We start from the raw sequence: 19,351 nt of genomic DNA, 5'->3' as shown, positions 1-19,351 counted from the left end.
TGGCTGCAAAGTCAAGTAATTCTGATCTTTCATCTTTACCTGGGGAAGGTAAAGCCAATGAATCCAGTTTGTTTCGTAAAACGGTTAAAACACACAGAACTTAAGGAGCTCCGATCCTCTGCTGCCACATAAAAGATGGCGGACGCTGTTACGTAGGACTCAGCGCTCCATGAGGGGTCTACGCATATGATGTCTATGGTTGTCACGGTTGCCTAGAGACGGACACTACGCAGCCGTGGTGAGCTGCTGTCAACCCGCCTCTTTTTAAAACATCCTCGACACGATACTCCACCTCCTTAGAAGCAAAACCTCTCGTAAAGATACAGACGTGAGAAGGAAGACACAAATCCCAGGGTGAATGTTAGTGAGGATGAACACAGGCAATGAAAAAAAAATAAAAAATGTGTCCATCTTGGAGCAGTGTGATACTACAGAATAGATCAGGAGAGGAAGACAGCAGATCCTGATATGGTAACATTTTGCTATGATTAAGTTTGTTATTGTGCTTTTAGTCGACTATATTAGTTTGATTATTTGCTTATTTAATGTATAATAATATCTGCCAAATTAATACAAATGATCATTTAAAGAACAAATCATACATTAGATTAACGGTAAATACATAAATACTTCCTACTTTAAAAGGTTTGTTAGAGCTTTCTGTAGGTTTTATTTTGAAATGTTTATATATTTTCTGAATTCATTGTTCAGTGGTCATTAATGCACCAGACACAGACCTGCAGCCCAGGGGCAGTTCGAGATGGGGGCCAACAGGGTACCAAAGAAGCTATACTATAAATGTCAGTGGTGGATTTTTTAACCTTCACAATTTTAACAGTGAATTAAAAATTCTAGTGCTGCACTTTTAGCTGCTGTATGGAGATAAGATCACACTTTCCGTCTTCCAGGCATCTGCAAACTGGATATCTGAAGACGCAAGTGGGTCTTTGGCTCACTTATTATATCAAATGATGAAATATTGCTCTTTTTTTGTTTCATTCTTTTTCAAGTGTTGCCATGAAAAACACTGACTATCCTGGTCCCTGTGGTAAATCTGGTCTAGAACCAGCCTCCAAACCTAACACCTTATTTATATAAATATTTTGGTAATACTCTGTAAAATATCAAAATGTTCACATAACTTTTAGAGTTTTCGTTTGTCTGAGGACACATTTTGAATATTAAATCAGGTGTTATGATCAGTTACTCAGTGGTTTACCAAATACGTTTTACACCTGCTTAATTAAACATATCTAAAGTATACTACTCTGATTGGAGTGTAATTCTGAGGTACTCTAACCGACCTCTATGAATTGTTCTATGAATCACTTTTAAAGACAAAAAACACTGCCATAAAATATTGTCTATCACTGTAGCGGACGTCGCACCACATGAGAGTAGGACGACCTGCTTATTTGGATTTCAGAAAGGTGGCAACCCTAAGTAGATCCCACCTGTTTGTGGTTCAGGATTCTTGTATTCACCTATTCATGGATTTTTCTGTAGAACTGCTAACTCCAAATTATTGGTGGAAAATCTCTTATTCACAGATTTTGTTCATAGAACATATCTAAGATATTCTAAAGGAAATCCAGCTTGGGAAGATGAAATGCCAAGCACAATGCTAGTTGACACGGTATCGGCTGGCATTTGCAAATTAGCCAATCCAGGAGCTCCATTTATTTTCCTTGGCACTGATTGGCTGAACACCAAATAGCAAAGATCAGAGGATTATAGATATTAGCTTCTGTGTTAATGCCAACACAGTTTTCACTATGTATTAATGCATATTCATATATTTACAGTTAAAAAATTAAAACAGGCAGTTCTAAGTATTTGCAGGGTATTTGCAGACTTTAGGTATTCATGGATGGTTATGGTACCTAGCTCTCACAAATACCAGCAACCCACTCTACATGTATGTGGTATCTAAAAAGTGTATATCTTCGTCAGTACCTTACAGTCAAGAGAGACTTCTAGTGAATCCACCTTGCATACTGCTGCTCTCTTAGCCCTTGTGTACCTGACTGACAACACATTTGTTCTGCTGTAATTAAGAATACTATGATCATTGCAAGTGCCTATATTGGGCCTTCTGCAGCAGTCGGATATCAATCTTACTTTTTTGTGTTATGCCTCAAATCCTTGATCTAAATAGGCTACATTTATATCTGAGTTTTCTCGACTAAACTGTTATTATCAGGTAATGGAAGACAATTGATAATGGTGGGATAGTTAGGTTTCATATAGTGACCAAAGGTGTTTTCAAGGAAAAATCTTTCCCTTGAAAAAAGGGAAAGGTATTAGCATTAGCCTTCTCCCTAAAATAAGCATTCTAGCTATTTTTTTAATGTATTAGCTATGTTTAGTATACTGAATGGAGGATGCCAATGTAAGACAATATGCTTTTGATGCCCCACATGCTACTGACAGTATTTAGGCTAACATTAGCATTTTGGCTCATTTTAGTTTATGCATTAATTTTAACAAATTAAATGGCGTAACTCCATGTTAGTTAACATGTTTGTGATTCTCCATATGCTATTGACTACATTTTAGCTAAGCTTAGCATTGATGCTAATTTTTAGCATCAGAATGCTGGGTTCCAGCCGACGGGCACACATTGGCAGGCCACGTTTAAATTTCTTCAGAATTTTTCTACTTGTATTTAGAATTCATTGAAATGTACAGAAGCACATTGCTTTCACGCAGAAAAATAAATTCAAGCACTATCATGTTATAACGTGATGCGCATCTTGTAAAAACGCGATCATTTTAAGTCCAGGAAGTGGTGGTATTATGCTAGGCAGAGGCTAACAGGAATTGGTCGAATTTCCCTTCATGTTTGCTATTCATTTTTATAATATTGATGTGACCAATTAAGGAGATGGGTAGGATATTTAATCTTACTTTTAAAGCTAACATATTTAGACACTTTTGACCTGGAATAGATTATTCATCACTGATGCTATGTTGCATGACTATAAATCTGAATCTGAAAGGTTGTTGGCATTATTATCCTAGCTGATGCATCCATGTAAGCCACAACAGCTAAACAGAAAGGCAGATGCTCTAGGACAAAAAATGAAAGAAAACAGATGGTTAAAATAGCAAATATTGCAAATGTGATAGGAGTTCATTTCTAATGCATTCCAGATGCAAAAAGGTTTTTAAATCTCTCAAGATGGCTATCACGTTTTTACAAGATACGCATAACGTGATAGTGTTAAAAAAAAAATTCTGCGTGATGGCAATGCGCTTCTGTAGAAATGCATTATCTGAACTAACATTTTTATTTGAAACAGGAAATGGGACTGTGAGATGTTTTGTTTTGAACATTAGTTGTCTCAGCAATTTTTTCTGCAATTCCTCTGTTTCTCTGATCAGTCCTCTGCAGTGTCTGTTCAGCTGCTACTTTTTTCTTTATGAATACCAGCAGCTCCTTGATCAATTTTGAAGCTCCTGTCTCTATTGCTGGGTTTCAGACATGTGACTGGGATGACGTGTGAAATGCAAATGGAGGGCAGGGAGTGGATTTCTCCAGTTCAAAAACATTCCATAATGGATATGCTAATGGCTCGCAAAGGCGAGGTATCGAAAAAATACAGTCACATTTAGGATATGATCCATATTGTCTAGCTAACAAAGACTTGTCATGTACCGGTAATCTGGAGTATTTACCTGTCATGGAGGTGATTGACATAACCAAGTATCTGGTGCTACAGACCTCATGCTATACCACCAGCCAAATGAAAGCTTTCAAAAGTCTAGAAGCATACACTTATTTAGTTTCAGGTCGGGTCAACTGTTTAGGATCCAAAGAAGCATTAAATGGCTGTCGACTTGTTTCTGCCTGGGTGAGTAGTGAGTTGTGCCATTTTAAGTAATTAGTCCATGATAACAATGTTACCGCTAACAACAAGCTAACCCATGTTATTTCTTTGTGCTTGGATCTACTTGTAAAAAATGTATGTAGCTTCTATAAACCCAAATTCATGTTGGAGTTGTATATTAATGTTGAGTCATACTGCATTTCTACAATGTAGGTCAACCATTCGCAGCGATCGACAGAAACCCCATTAAAACGTGGTTTGTGGTCAGAGACAGTGGGGAAATAGTCACAGCTCACTGTGACTCTGTGGCTGGGTAGGTTATATTTAATTCATTCATCTTTTCCTTTCTTTAAGCATGAAAGGCCCACAGAGTAAACATTATATTTTCTTATTTTCTGTCCAGGACTCATCTCAGTGGGAATAGCTTGGCTCAATACTAGTAATGTTGATATTTTTGCATATTCTTTTTTCAGACTGTCAAATCTTGCTCATGTGGGAGCTGTCCTTTCTGCAACAGAGGCTTGGGGTGAAAATGAACAAAAGTGCCTTGTGCACCACAGAGAAGTGAAAATGGCTAATGCCATCACACATGAAAAAGGTATATTGATCTGTTGCAAATATTATGGTTTTATTTGTTTTGTTAATATTAAGGTAACTGTATCTACTTTGTAACTTCAGATACCAGCTGCACCTGTTGCCAATATTGATTTTGTGTTCGCAAGATCAAAGAATAAATTAGATGATGTTATTCCAGGGAGGACAGGTAAGCATGTTTGTCAATTGGTTATATTCCGCAAAGAAAAATTGTGTAAAATAGATGCATTATTTATATTCATTTTATTTTCTATAACAATTAGATACACTTTTACAATGATGCATTTATTTTGGCCACCTCTGCAGGCAAGGTACCTGAGAGTTGTACAACACAAATCCCTTTGTGTCCAAAAGTAGAGAAAGAGTCTGAGATGTATGTGCTGTTTTTTGAGGCTTTACATAAAACTTTTCCAAGAAGTGCTGCCTTGATGTCCAGGGCACCATATTACAGAGTTTGTCCCCAAGTGTGTCTCCTTGTTATCAAAATCTCTCTCTGCATACCCAACACCAGAGACTTCACAGCTATCTCCAGCACAATAACAGGCAGCATGCAGGGACTTCAGTTATGAGGAACTCGGTGTTCTTCAGGTACCAGCTGTAGAGGAGGAGACAAGTAAATTTGAAGCAACATCCCAACAACAGTATGAACAACCATGGTCCAGGACCATGAGGGGTTTTCCTGCATGGTCAGTGGGCTGTGGTTAAACTCAATGTGGCCGTACATGGGAGCCTCACCAGATGGAGTGGTTTCATGTGACTGTCCTGGAACCGGTGTTTGTGAAATCAAGGTAAAAACCATTTCTTGAGAAATTCTAATCGCTGCATTGCAGATTTTGAGCACCTCAAAATATGAATATTACAACTGTAATTTTTTCCTCGAATCATTATGTTAGTACAACTCACAACATGAAGTTGTAGTTTTGTGGATGGCGTTGTTTTTTGTGGGACATGGATTTCCCCCCGTTACAAAAAGAGTTTTGATGTTCCATGACCTTTTAAGACCTAATTCAGATTAAAACATTAACAGTGGAACAAACCCGGTTCACAGACATAAACATGCTCACATTTTAGCATTATTTTTGATCAGTGAAATAACTGAAACACAAGCTTTAAAAAAATGTCATATTTCAATGTTTGGAAGAGTATTTTCCATGTCTAGCTTTCATTGTCTTATTCTTCAGTGTCTACAGAGCAAACAGCATGAAGTCAATCTAAGGATGTGCACTGGATAGTATGGCTTTTGTCTCGGAAAGGATGAAGATTCTGTGCCACTGGATAGGAATCATCCTTATTACTGTCGGGTCCAGGCTCAGATTCACATTGTGGATGTGCAACATTATGATTTTTTTTTTAGTGCGGAGTGAAAATTATATTTATGTGGAAAGAATTCTGCTAGATGCTGAGCTCTGGGAAACGGTTCCCAAAATTCAGCAATATTTTACGCATTGCATCCTACCTGAAATCCTGGGACAGAAATTCACACATGACTAACAAATCTAAGCATTAAAAATGTTACTTTGAGTAGTTGATGACATGGTACCATGATGGATATAATGTATGTAATAAAAGTGTCATTAATGAAGGGGAAAAACTCAATCCAGACTTTAAGTAAGTTTAGGGTCTGGTTTGGCGCGTATGCAGTTAATTTTTCCCCCCAATTATTCAATGGAAAACAAGAAAAAAAAAACTCAGTTAAGTAAAATAAAATTGTAATCAAAACTTTTGGAATTGTAATGATTTCTTTTTTAAAAACAAAACATTTTGTTTAAAAAACTTTTTTAAATTAAAGAACAAATTTTTGTCTAGTGAAATTAAAAAGTTATTTGCCAAACAAACTTATTTGCACAGATCAGAAATCTTTTGTTGCTATTTTAGGCCCCGCCCACGATGTCATGTGAGAATCACAAGCAAAACTTTGAGTCACAAACAAAAACTTAGAATAGCAAGAAAAGATTTCTGACATGCACACGTTTGTGTTGCAAATAATTTTTTTACTTCATGAGACAAAAATGTGTGATTTTAATTTTTAAAAAAAGTTTTTTTTTTTTTTTTTTTTTAAGCAAAACTCAGTAGGCTTTTCTCATGGTGACATGCATTAACAATTCAAGTTTTGTTTTTTTCTTTTTTCTGCAGTTCCACATTAAAGTTTGATGCAACTCTGCTTTCCTGAATGGACCATCTTCATATCCACTGCAAGTGTAGCAAACAGGCAGCTTTTTTAAAATAGATTACAGTCACTAAAAGGTAGCATTGTGCCCTTGTTTTTATTTTTAATAGTGTAATTCTGTAAAGACAAAATATGTCTGGTGGTCCAGCTCTGATTTACATATCTTGCTAAATTGCGAGTTTGAATATTTCAATACCTTCCTATAACAAAATAGACCTGCAGAAGTAAAAATAAAATATCTTGCATATGCATAGTTATATCCTCTATATAGAGATTTTCCTTAGCTTTGATTGTATATCTCATAATTTTGTAATTTACCATTGTTTATTAAACTTTGAAAACTGAGTGGCTTTGTTCATATTCTGTCCTAGAATGCGGTAAGATGTGCCCTTTTTTTTTTTTTTTTGAGCACCTGCCCCTTTAATGGTCTCTGCACGGCCCTGCAAGTCAGTGTGCTTTCTGACATGTCACACCTGTGTCACATTGGGGAGACAGAAGGGTAAATCTTGTACAATCTGACTTTTGAATAGTGCAGAGGTTCCCAAACTGTGGGGCGCGCCCCCTAGGGGGGGCGCGGGAAGCTGTCTGGATAAAAAAAACAAAACAAAACATGAACACTGTATGCGCTGGGTTTTTACCTTAGAATGGCCAACTCTCTGTTATTCCTATGTCAATTTGATACAGTAGAGGCTTCCACACTTCCCATATTTGTGTCTTCTGTCACTTTTATCAACAGTTAAAACTGTTTAATCCGTTGTTAACATGTTGTAACCTGTTTTTCCGAGCCGCCTTTAAACGCAACATGAGCGCTACGACGCTCGCGCTGGGTTTCCACCTGTGAAGGAGACCTGCTGCTGCTGGGCGGAGCTACGTAGGTTTGTGTTAGAATCACAGCAGCAAACCAGCAAAACACAAAGAACTTTTCACAGTTTTTCCCTCCAAACTAACCGACTGAGTTGAGTAAAGCTGTTGGATGCAGGTAATGTTAGCTAAAAGATGACTAGCTAATATCAATACAGAACCTTAAGCTTAACAATTATCTTGTAGGCTACCGATGTTGGTGTCTATTTTCGGTTACTACATTCATTTTGCCCCCAAAAAAGTCCTTGTCACACGCGTCGTTTCAACCAGACAGCCATTTGTAATCCATAGGGGGGCGCAGAAAATGTTTGGAAACCACTGGAATAGTGTAACCGATGTGTGATCTTAAACTGAATTAATTGATGCCTGCTGTTTATTGAGTAAGAGCAGATTTTGGAAAGGCACCTGTTCCACAAAGGTTCAGGGATTGTTATCCCCAGCTCGTTTCTCCATGCCTCCCTGATTTTTGTGGTGTGTGCCACAGTGCGGTCAACTAAATAGATTTATACTTCTTGTAATAAGATGCCTGGAGTCAGGGGGGCTCTCTAGGATGTCAAAAATGCCGTGTTAAGGGAATTTAATAAGTCAGCCACCAAGGCTTCTCTTCACAGGAACAGGTTGAAAGTGAAAGAGACTCTCCGGATCGACTGCTACCAAACTGTTCACCTGAGAGGGCCAAACCAGCTGTAAGGGAAGGAAGAGTGAGTAAAGAAACTGGGGGATGACCACGGCATGGTGGCTGAACCAATTCAACTGGGTCTCCTGGTAACACATGAGCTGGCTTCAAACAGTCCACCGAAATACTCTCCTGATTACCCCCCAACTCCACCAAAAAATCTTTAGGTCCCATCTCCAAAATACAGAATGGACCATCGTAAGGAGAATGAAGTTTTGACAGATATATACATACTTGGCTGACATTAAGTCCTTTGGCACAAACACCTGTGGAAGGGAGTGATATGCTGCCAATGGGGCAAAAGATCTAGATTCCCCAATTAGAACTGTTCTACTTTCCTGGGAATCAATCGAACCCGCTGGACCTGTAAGAAATTCCCCTGGAACCCTCAAAGGCTGGGCCAGAACCAACTCAGCTGAAGAAAACCACAGGTCATCTTTTGGAGCCAAACGCAGGCCTAACAAAACCCAAGGCAGGCGATCTATCCAGTCATTATCCACCAACGAGGCCCGCAATGCAGCCTTCATTGTGCGGTGGATCCTCTCACAAAGACCATTGGCCTCCGCATGGTAGGCAGCAGTACGGTGGAGTTTAATCCCAAGTCTCTCTGCAGTCCACAACTCTGAAGTGAACTGGTGACCTCTGTCAGAGGTCAAGTCCAATGGCACACCAAACTGGGACACCTAGGAGGAAATAAATGCCAGAGACGCATCAACCGAAGTGGTTGATGACAGTGGAACTGCCTCTGGCCACCGAGTAGTTCTGTCCACCATTGTCAGAAGATGGGTATAAATTCTGGAAGGTGGAGACGGCCCCACTAAGTCCACATGCACATGTTCAAACTTTCGTTGCACCTTGGCACACTGGCAAACCAAACAGGAAGCCGCCCATGTCCGTACAACTTCATGGAGTCCTGGCCACACAAACTTTGCCACTACCAGTTTTTACAGAAGCTTTAATGCCTGGGTGTCAAAGGAAATGAACTGCATCAAAAATCCACCAATGCCAGCCAAGGCCGAGGTTTGCCAGGTTTTAAGGGATGCACTGGAACCTAATGGTAGCCTCGCACCAAGTTCACCTTAGAGAAAACAGTTGATCCAACCAGGCAGGCAGAAAAGTCCTGAATGTGAGGAATTGGGTACCTGTCGATACTGGTTGCATTGTTAAGGCGCCGGAAATCCCCACAGGGTCGCCAACCCCCGTCTGCCTTGTGCAAGTGTTAGGATTACGCCCATGGACTTTTAGAGCGCCGTACAATGTCAAGATGCTCCATGTCTGCAAACTCCTCTTTCGCTATTGCTAACTTAGTGGTATCTAGGTGGCGTGCTCGTGCAAAAACCGGTGGACTGACCATAGTTATACAGTGTTCCACCCCATGCTTAGCCACGGTAGCAGAAAATGTGGGAATCGTTAAAGATGGGAACTCTGCTAACAGACGCTGATACTCATCACCTGTGGCAAGCATGTTGGCGAGGGGTCGGTGACCGGGACTGCCAACGAGACCCGTATCAAACGACACAGCATCTATTAAGCAGCTATTAGCAACATGTGCGAATAACCTAAAAGCACACAAAAAATCTGCACCCAAAATAGGTAAAGACACAGAGGCCAATGGAACTGATGTCCGTTGAAACACATAGTCACCAACTTCGATCCAAAAGCGTAAATTGGGGTGCCGTTATTTGCCATTACCCAGAATTTTTTTTTAACCCTGTATCAATCATCTATGTATGTGATGATGTCACATACATAGAGTCCACCATGTCTTAAAATTATAAGTCTTATTTTTTCTTTGCCATTTTTCTGTGCTCTTTAAAATACAAATGCTTTCTCTGTTTAATTGCTCGATTGTTCTTTTTTGTAGGTTTCTGTAAAGTGCAGTGGTCCAGTGAATGGAAATGTTCTGTCGCTGATCCTCACTGTTCTGAGGAAGGAGAAATGCCAGTTTGTCTGCAGTAATACTGGAATACTGTGACATTGTATCAAAACGATACTCTGTCCTTGGTGAAATATTTTTCACATTTCCTCCAAAGTTTACCTATTGTTTTATTGTGCTAATTTTCATAAGCATGTTGTTGATAAACTTTTAATATATTGACAGTTTGTACAATTCTCTGATAGTATATTGGCAATGTAGTCTTGAAAAAGTGAATATATTTAATACACAATGTAATTAGTTTCACCTGTAAAGTGTGTTGTAATGGATCCTTCTGTGTTCTGGTAACCTGATGTGTTGGCAGTACTGATGTGTGTATGAAGCATGTAATGTACAAAGTGGCAAAGAATAATAAGACATTAAGTAACTAAAAGTGTACTTTATTATCAATTATAGTAAACCAAAAGTATAACTGGAGCATACTGTGATCACACTACACAAATCCCAAGAAAAACAATTATAGCAAAATCTAGACTTATTTCATGTGACTGAGCTCAAACTGTTGTGTTCACAGCCAAGCAGACTTTAAAAGAAACTGGAAGGAGAGTTGAATGGAAATAAACAATCTAAAAAAAATCTAAGAAGGGACATTACATTGCAGAATATGTAATGCTTATGCTTAGAAGACATTCTAAATATATTTTAAATGTGATTCGATCACAAAAAAAACATTAAAAAAACATTAAATGTACAATGATTTGTACATTTATATGTACAAATCAAGCACATTTATATTACATAAAAGCCGTGTACTTAAAGAATACTAAGTATAACTTTGGTTGTTCCAAAAACGTATGTGATAGTACACTTAGTACACTTTAAATTGTGCTTTTCTACAATTTAATTACTATTAAAATATACAATATTAGTTGTTCCAACATAACACACTTCAAGTATACTTATGATTAGTCTGGCTTCAGGAATCCTCAAGTATTTAACATGCTTAGCATATTTATTTTTTCACCTGGGAACCTATTCAAAATTATTACCAGATGTACAACTTCAGAAAAGTATTGGTTGTATATAATATATTTTTATAATGTACATTTAAAATATATATTTTTTTACAAATACATGCAAAATGTATTTTTAAAAGGATTATTCAAAGTCTAATTTTAGTAATTTATTCAATTAGAATTTAAAGTAAAGTTTAGAAAGTGTACCAAAATAGTGTTGGAAGTGTTTTTTTAAAAATGTATTTTTGAAAACTACAGCATATTTAAAGCATACTTAATATTTTTTCACCAGAGAGTTCTTTTCATTTTCTAGAATTGTGTCTCTCAGGGTTGCAGCAGCATGTTGGAGTAGCTCCTATTTAATTTCCCTTTGGGATCAATAAAGTATTTTTGAATCGAATTTGTACTTGAGTTCTTGCTCTTTGAGTAATTTTCACTCCAGTTGTGTTAGTGTCTTAGGGATAGTTTCATGAAAGAGCTTTAAAATGAATTATTTAGCCTAAGATAATATTTTCATTTACATGATGAAAACAAATTAAGGAGCTGTATTATGTAAGGTTGACTTTTATTTTTTAGCTTTTTATCATGCTGTTATGTTATTCCAACTTCAAAAACATACTTGGAGTGTTACTTTAATTCTTTCTTACATGTTTGAGAAATCCTTATCGTCAATGGCAACCATTCTACTGTGCAAAGCGCTAGTGGGCCTGTTACCACCTGTCCCACAGCTCTAGTCCTGAGCCTTCCAAGCTTCTGCCTTACAGAGCAGCCCTCCCCTGCGCCTTCCCCACTCAGTTCCTCCAGACTGACAGCAGCAGCAATAAGGAAACAACTGGTGAAACTTTGCATCTGCAGAGCTTATTATATGAACCATTTCTCAGTCTGATGCTCCAAGGAAAGTTTGTAAACAGCTTAATGGTGAAATGTTGTGATTATGCACTGAAGGTGAAGTGATGGAAAGAGCAGGAGCTTCTAAAGAGACAGACTTCATTTTAAGGTGTCGACTTCAAATTTCTTTTAAAGGGGCAGTATTGTATAAAGTCAACTTTTTTGAACTTTAGATCAAGTTATAATGTTATTCTCTCACTCAAGGTATGTTTTGATTTCCTCATTAAAATATATCTTGACCAGAGTGCTGTGGTGGTGCAGGGACAAAGCATGACCCACATATGGAGGCCTTAGTCCTCGTGGTGGCAGTTGCATGTTCGATTCCCAACCTGGCGACATTTGCCGCATGTCTTCCCCCTCTTTTCTGTCGGGCTACTTTCAAATAAAGGCAACTAGAGCCAACAAAACCTTTTAAAAATATATATATATACCTGGACTGTAGCTTTGAATCTTTCATGCATGTTTGAGGAATCCTTCAATCTCCTGTGGCAACCATTCAGCTGTGCAAAATGTCTGGGTGGACCTGGAGCTGCATTTGAGACACAGCTCCTCCTTGGAGCTGCAGTTTCCAAGCTTCTGACTCCCCAACTCAGTTCCTTCAGACTAACTAGCAGGAATTAGCAAACACCTGGTGGAACTGAAAAACTGCTGGGCTCATTATAAAAGCTACTTCTCAGTACAACTCTGGTGAAAACATTGTTAAAGAGTCAGTTGAGGAGCAATGTTGTGATGACCTTCTATAAGCATAGTTTCTCAAGGAATTTTTAAAGACTGACGCCCAATTTAATGGTTAAATTAAGATGTAAAACAAGGCATATTTTATATACATAGCATTTCCATAACAACTGAAGTTAACATAGTTACTTGATTACGCTTTGTGCCTGGAAAACGCATAATGGTGCCCCTTTAAGTTATGCTTGATATGCACAGCACTTTTATAACCATTGAAGGTGACAGCTACTTGACTGAGCTATAAAATACAAGTGTGTACCTGGAACATGAAAGAAGTTGAAGTGTTTTAATAGGTTCAGGGGTCTGACTCAGATAAACATCCCAAAGTGTCCTGAAACCATTGTGCACCTTTCTGCATCATCCAGTGGAACTGGTTGATGCAGTTCCACTTGTTGGAACTGCAATTGGACTTTGTAGTGCAATTTTGGATTTTATAGTGCTATTTTGTGATAGCACTACAAAATCCAAAGTATTTTGGATTTTCTCTGATGTTCAGTTTGCTAACAAATCTATAAGGACCGTCAGACATGCATGATGAATATATTGTCAACCTTTCCCAACAGATTCATGCTAATATTGAAAATTCATGGAACGAGGAGGAAGTGTGGCGGGTAGAGATGTACGTTTCCTTTGGGATCATGAGCTTTGGGCTCATGTCCCTCCTGGCCATCACCTCCATTCCTTCTATCAGCAACTCTCTCAACTGGCGGGAATTCAGCTTCATCCAGGTACAAACCTGTCTTTCAAGATGTGTTAATGGCTTGTGTCTACAGAATCAGTAATGTCTGATGAAAAGATAAAGGTGCATAATTTCAGACTTGTTTTTGTATTTAAGCAAAATAAGCTGTATTTTGTTCTTTTTTTGTTTCATATCCCAATATTTTGTTAATTCATTTTGAAAGATAACCAAATATCGCCTGTCCTAAACTGATGCAGTAAAGTTTCCTTTTAAATGAACAATTTTCAATTAATAAATTATAAAACCTCAAATGGCCTAAACCTAGTCAACAATTATTGATGCAATGTTTTTTAATTTATTGGCAGGAAAATGTCTGATAGAAATGTATGTATCCATGAGAAATCAAAATAAAAATCTGTTCATTAGTTTCAGCCTGTTCACCATTGACCAGCTGAAATTAAGTAATATCTTATTTCATGGTTTAGTTTGATAGTAAAATGTATAGAAATAAATCACTAATACACTTGTATGTAACCTAGTTTGCATTGCGTGACAGACCCAATGTCTGAGCCTGTTAAGCAAATTAAATGTTTATTTAAAACAGGGAAATGATGAGACACAACTGGTGTAGGCCCAATCCCAATACTCGCATTTCCACCTTTGTTTCCTTCAAATACAAGTTCATGTTGAAGGGTTTGAATGACTAGTGTGTCCCAATTTAGCACATCCGTCTCCCCCCATCCCCCCTTTGAGGTCACATTATCACATTCTACTAAGCCTGCATCCAGACAGACTTTGGGGAAGCGTATTACCTGCAATTCATGTGACATTTTGAAATTAGTTTTATTGAAAATGAAAGCTATTACAAAAACAACAGCATACTCACAGCAAAAAATGTATAGCAATCTACAGAAAACAGCACACATCTCCTTGTGAAAAAAAGACATGTTATGGGGTTACTATCTGAAACTCTTCCATTAAGTCACAATTTTGTTCCACTTGTGTTCTGCATCTTACTCAGGCGCCTTTTGAACAAGGAGTTTATTTGTGAGAGCAGTGAATGAGAGGGAACATTCTGCAAATCGACATTTATGACTATAATATTTTGATACAATAATTACAACATTAACTATAAGACAGCATTATCGGAGATGCAATATGTTTATAGCAGATGTGGGAATGATTGAATTGCCTGACTGTTCATTGCAGCAATCCACATTATTGGCAGAAATAGAGGGCCCCAAAACCAAATTTTAGTCTTGGACTGGCCTTGACTTGGCATATGTAATGAGAGGATAAGACATTGTCAAATTTCTGATAATCAAAGCACAAGGATTTGGACGAAGTCAACAGCCAGACAGAAGAAGAGGAAGAGGTGTGAGGCTGTGACAGAGGAGTTAGAAGGCAAAACAGAAGAAGAGTAAGAAGAGGCCAAGGACATTTGCTAGTTTCCATCACTCAGACATCAGCACTGTAAAAGATTTGATTTTTAACCTGAATGTGTGAGTTTGTGAGAGATAAACGTATTAAGTTGTGTTAGCCTTTTATTCATTTTGTAGAATTTCCAGGAGTTGAATAAAGTTTTTATGGTAGTACTTAAAAAATTTGAAACAAAAGCAGGAAAGGGAACGGTTTCCCAGAGTACTTAGCGGTTTTTGTATCCTGTGTTGCACCGTGAGTGAGATGGAAGTGTGTTACATTGAACTGACTCCGGTATGTTATTAAGGCAAATCTTAATAAGACGCAAGATTTTGATTTGTTATTATGTTTCTTGAACTTAATGAAATTGGAGTGGTATCCTCAGTAATAAATAAAGTCTTTATCAGTCCTTAGGGTGCAGCATAAGGGTGTGGGTTTCTATGCAGGGGGCAGAGAGGATGGAAGGTGGACAGATAGATTTCACAGCTATTGGGTTTTGTTTATCAAACCCACTACGGTGGTATTATTTGCAAACTTTGGAATCCTATTAGAGGAGTGGATGGCTGCACAGTCATAGGCAAAGAGTGTAAAAATAACTAGAGAAGCACACATCCCTGCAGGGTGGATGATGTTCAGTCCCCTATTCTCACTACCTGAGAAGGACCCTGATTCAAAGACACATTGATGATGAAAGTCCCAGGTCAGGAGCTTCACTATCAGCTTCTCTGGGACAATGGTATTAAATGCTGAGCTGAAGTCAACGAATAGCATCCTAACATAAATGTCTGGATGCCGCAGATGTGTCAGGGCTGTGTGTAGTTCAATGGAGACAGCATCCTCTGTGGATCGGTTCCTCCTATAGACAAACTGGTGCCTGTCCAGACCACCAGGAAGGCTATCCTTGATGTGTTTTAGGATGAGCCTCTCAAACCACTTCATAATGACTGGGGTTACTTGCAAATGGGTGGTAGTCATTTAAGACAGTCATAGCAGATTTATTTGGTAATGGCACAATGATGGAGGACTTAAGGCAGACAGTGGAAAACTACAGGGACAGATTGAAAATGTCTAAAAAGACCCTGCCAAATGGTCAGCATATAACTTCTGGGTTCTTCCTGATAGCTTGTCTGGTTGTGCAGCTTTGTCAGGGTTAATCCTCTTCAGAGAAGAAGTCACCTGGTTGAGCTGCAGGATTAGGGGCTGATGTCTCTCCTCTAGTTGGATGGGAGGATTGCTTTCGTTTTGCTAGCTGTATTCCTTTTTTCAACTTGTCAGATGACCTGTAGGCAGCATCACGGGCTCTGAGCAGAGACCAGTTCCATCTATCCACGGCTTCTGATCAGGAAAAACCATAGCACTTTTAGTGGGTAAGACAGCATTTGTGCAGAACTTCAGATAAGATAGAACAGCAAATGTGTAGCCCTCTAGATCTGAGCTCTCTTTGAAAACCTTCCATTGAGTAATCTCAAAACAGTCCTGGAGTGATGAGAAGGCATCCTCAGTCCAGACCTGAACAGTTTTAATGACCACTGATCTGCAGATCTGCAGTCTGTAGGCAGGGGTGAGTTCATCTGTGATGTGGTCAGACACTCCCAGATGTGGACCTGCATCAGTCTTGGATGCCCTTTTGATGTTACAGTAGACCTGATCCAGAATATTTTTGTCTCTTGCAGGAAAATCTATGAATTTATGGAATTTAGGCAGCACAATCTTAAGTTCTGCTCAATTAAAATCTCCTCCCACGATCATAACTGCCTCAGGGTGAGCATTCATCTGTCTGCTTATCACACAGTAGAGCGTGTCCAGAGCTATCTTAGTATTTGCTTTATGTGGAATATAGACAGCAAAGATCAGAAGGGAGCTGAACTCTCTTACCAGCTTGAAGGGTTTGCACTTAACAGCCAGATATTTCAGGTCAGGTGAACAAAAGTTCCAACAGTTTTGACGGCTGAGCACCAGGACTTATGCACAGACGTTAGCTGGGGCTGCAGCTCTGTCTGCCCGGAACAAAACTCCACTGCAGCGTCAGGACGTTATTATCCAGCCATGTTTCAGTGTGTGTGTGTGTGTGTGTGTGTGCGTGTGTGTGTGTGTGTGTGTATATATATATATATATATACGTATAATACTCTCAAATGAGAGCTCATAAAAGAAGTCAAAGAAACAAAACTAAGCAAACAAAATTAACTTTTAGTTTATATAAATACATATATTAACTAAATGTATATCAATTAACAATAGAATAAATGTATCCAAATCAACTAATATATGTTGTATTGAAACTAAAGTGTTGTGTTTGTATAAAAAATAAATTGTGCATAAAAAGAGTTACTGACTTCAGAGTGTGGCCGTTGGTTTGGGCATCACACTAAACAAGACAGCAAAAACCATAATAGAAACCACACAGGGTTATCACTTATCACTCATTATTGTCTATATAGAATCTCACCGGATTATTTGAAGGACCTCCTTATTTCATATTCAACTTCCAGATCCTTACGATCCCAAGCCTGTAATCTTCTCCACCTTCCTCGATCAACACTAAGGACTACGGGTGATTGGGTATTTGCTGTGGCTGCTCCTCGTCTATGGATTTCTCTCCCGGACTATTTGAGAGCCCCGCAATTATTGTCTGACTTTAAAACCAGCCTGAAAACTTTTCTTTTTAGACAAACCTACTCTGCTTTTAAATGACTGTCTTCTTTCGATTGTTGATTTTATTTGTTTTTAGCTGCACTATGCAGCACTTTGAGATTTTTGTTAATAAAAAGTGCATTATAAATTAAATTGATTATTATTATTATTATTACTGCAGACATTGTGACCCAAAGGTTGTGTACAATATCAGTACACAGGTGGACACAGGCCTGTTTTCCATTTTTGACATGAGTTATCTTCTTTTTTTTCTCCATAGACCACTCTGGGTTACATCGCCCTTCTCATTGCTACTATTCATGGCCTACTGTTTGGCTGGAGACGGGCCTTGGATGAGGATGCCTACCGCTTTTACCTACCCCCCAGCTTTGTGGTGTCCCTAGCTCTGCCTGTCTGTGTCATACTGGGAAAGGTGCTAATGTTGCTTCCCTGTGTAGGTCACAAGCTTCACCAGATTCGCAAGGGTCTGGACACCAGTCCTTGCAAAGCCCGGCGCCTGGAGCCGGTTGGCTCAGCAGCAAACATTTCACCAGAGAGAGTTACCATTATGTGATTTACTCCAGTTTTTTGCTCATTGATGTGACTAAGCACTTTGTGGTTTTAACTCTATGAACATACCAACATACCACTGTCTTTCTCTCAGCAGCTTGGCTGATTTGTGTGCTGTGTACATGTGACCATGTTAGATCTGATGTCACAGTTTTCTCCAAGTAAAGCTGTAGCACTGAATAACCTTACTGTCAGTATAAAAAGTCTTCCTCTAGTGTTGTATGAACACAATGCTTTCATTCTTTTATACTTTTATTTGACATTTTATACCAGTTGGTTAAATTCTTGTTCTCCTGTCTGGTAAATCATCTTTGTGCCTGAATGTTTCCTAATCTCCAAGAGAAGCTCTGTCATTATTATGTAGTAGAAATAAAAACAATGATTCAGCAGTTAGTGAATGCTTTAAACTAATAACAGTCCCAGTGACTCATTGAGTCATCCATGTCCACTGAGGTTGATGGGTTTTATTTTCAAGCATTTGCCCTGAGAAAGAAGATGAAGTGGAGCCTGTCCTTTGAAAATCTTGCATACATTCATGATTCACTTCAAAACCTTTCCCACCTGTAATGTGACGGATATCCTGTACAGTTCGCTGAAAAACAAACTGTTTGGCTTGGTTGTTCGAAGGGAATGCTAAAAATGAAACATAGCAATGACCTGGTCGAATAAGAGTATACATTCTGAAAGTATGGAATTCTAAAACCGTTCAGTTTTGGGGTTAAAGGTCACTCCACTCTTGCACCTCAATATGAAGGTTCTACACATGGAATCCTCAATTGAGTTACAGTTTATGTTGCTCCTCTTCTTTTGATGGATCTCAACCAGTGACATGCCATCATGGAAAGCAGGAGGCTCTGCCTCACCTGTCATCATGGAAAAATAATATATAATGATATCATTTATATTGCTATATTCACCCTGTGGTTTGCACTATAAAGTATTTATATTTCATTTAGCTTAACCAATTTTTATTATATTTTTCTTCATAATTGCTGAATTTTTGCAATTTTCCATTCAAATGCAGCTGGTGAGGCAGCAGGAAGCTGAGCCTCACCTTGGATTGTGCAACCTGTCGCTAACTGCGCTGGCTGCCACTCGATGAGAGCATGCTCCTCCTGTCTCTATGTTGCCAATAAAATGGCTGAAAACATTTAATATATAAACTGATTTTCCATAATGCATATATTAATATAATGTACAGTGCTTTTTGTCACTGACTGTGTGTGATGTGTTTCGTGTGCTGAGGAGCGATCACAAACAGCAAAGACCAGTTTCCTTGCCTCATGGCAGGGGGCGCTCATGATCCCAGACGTTGGTGTTGTGACTCCACATCTCCAGAGTAAGAGACAGTGAGCTAGCCATACAGTAAATAAGTCAAGTGCAGCGATAGATTTGTTGTTTTCTTC

At 38.6% G+C, this 19,351-nt stretch overlaps 1 protein-coding gene across 1 annotated transcript in view; it reads left to right on the top strand.

The window, feature by feature from the left end:
* The window catches only part of steap2 (STEAP family member 2, metalloreductase), a 34,182-nt gene extending 15,823 nt beyond the window's left edge, over positions 1-18,359 (top strand). The window contains exons 5-6 of the mRNA XM_014975354.2: positions 13,207-13,371; positions 17,656-18,359. Coding sequence (XP_014830840.1) covers positions 13,207-13,371; positions 17,656-17,949 — 459 coding nt within the window. The 3' untranslated portion in view covers positions 17,950-18,359. The remainder of the gene's footprint in view (positions 1-13,206; positions 13,372-17,655) is intronic.
* The last annotated feature ends 992 nt before the right edge of the window (positions 18,360-19,351 follow it).

Source organism: Poecilia mexicana, unplaced genomic scaffold (genome assembly GCF_051168715.1).
Source record: "Poecilia mexicana isolate PSO_F unplaced genomic scaffold, ASM5116871v1 scaffold_20, whole genome shotgun sequence".
NCBI classification, from domain to species: domain Eukaryota; kingdom Metazoa; phylum Chordata; class Actinopteri; order Cyprinodontiformes; family Poeciliidae; genus Poecilia; species Poecilia mexicana.
Note: the sequence above shows the minus strand (reverse complement) of the source record. Positions and strands in the feature narration are given on the sequence as shown.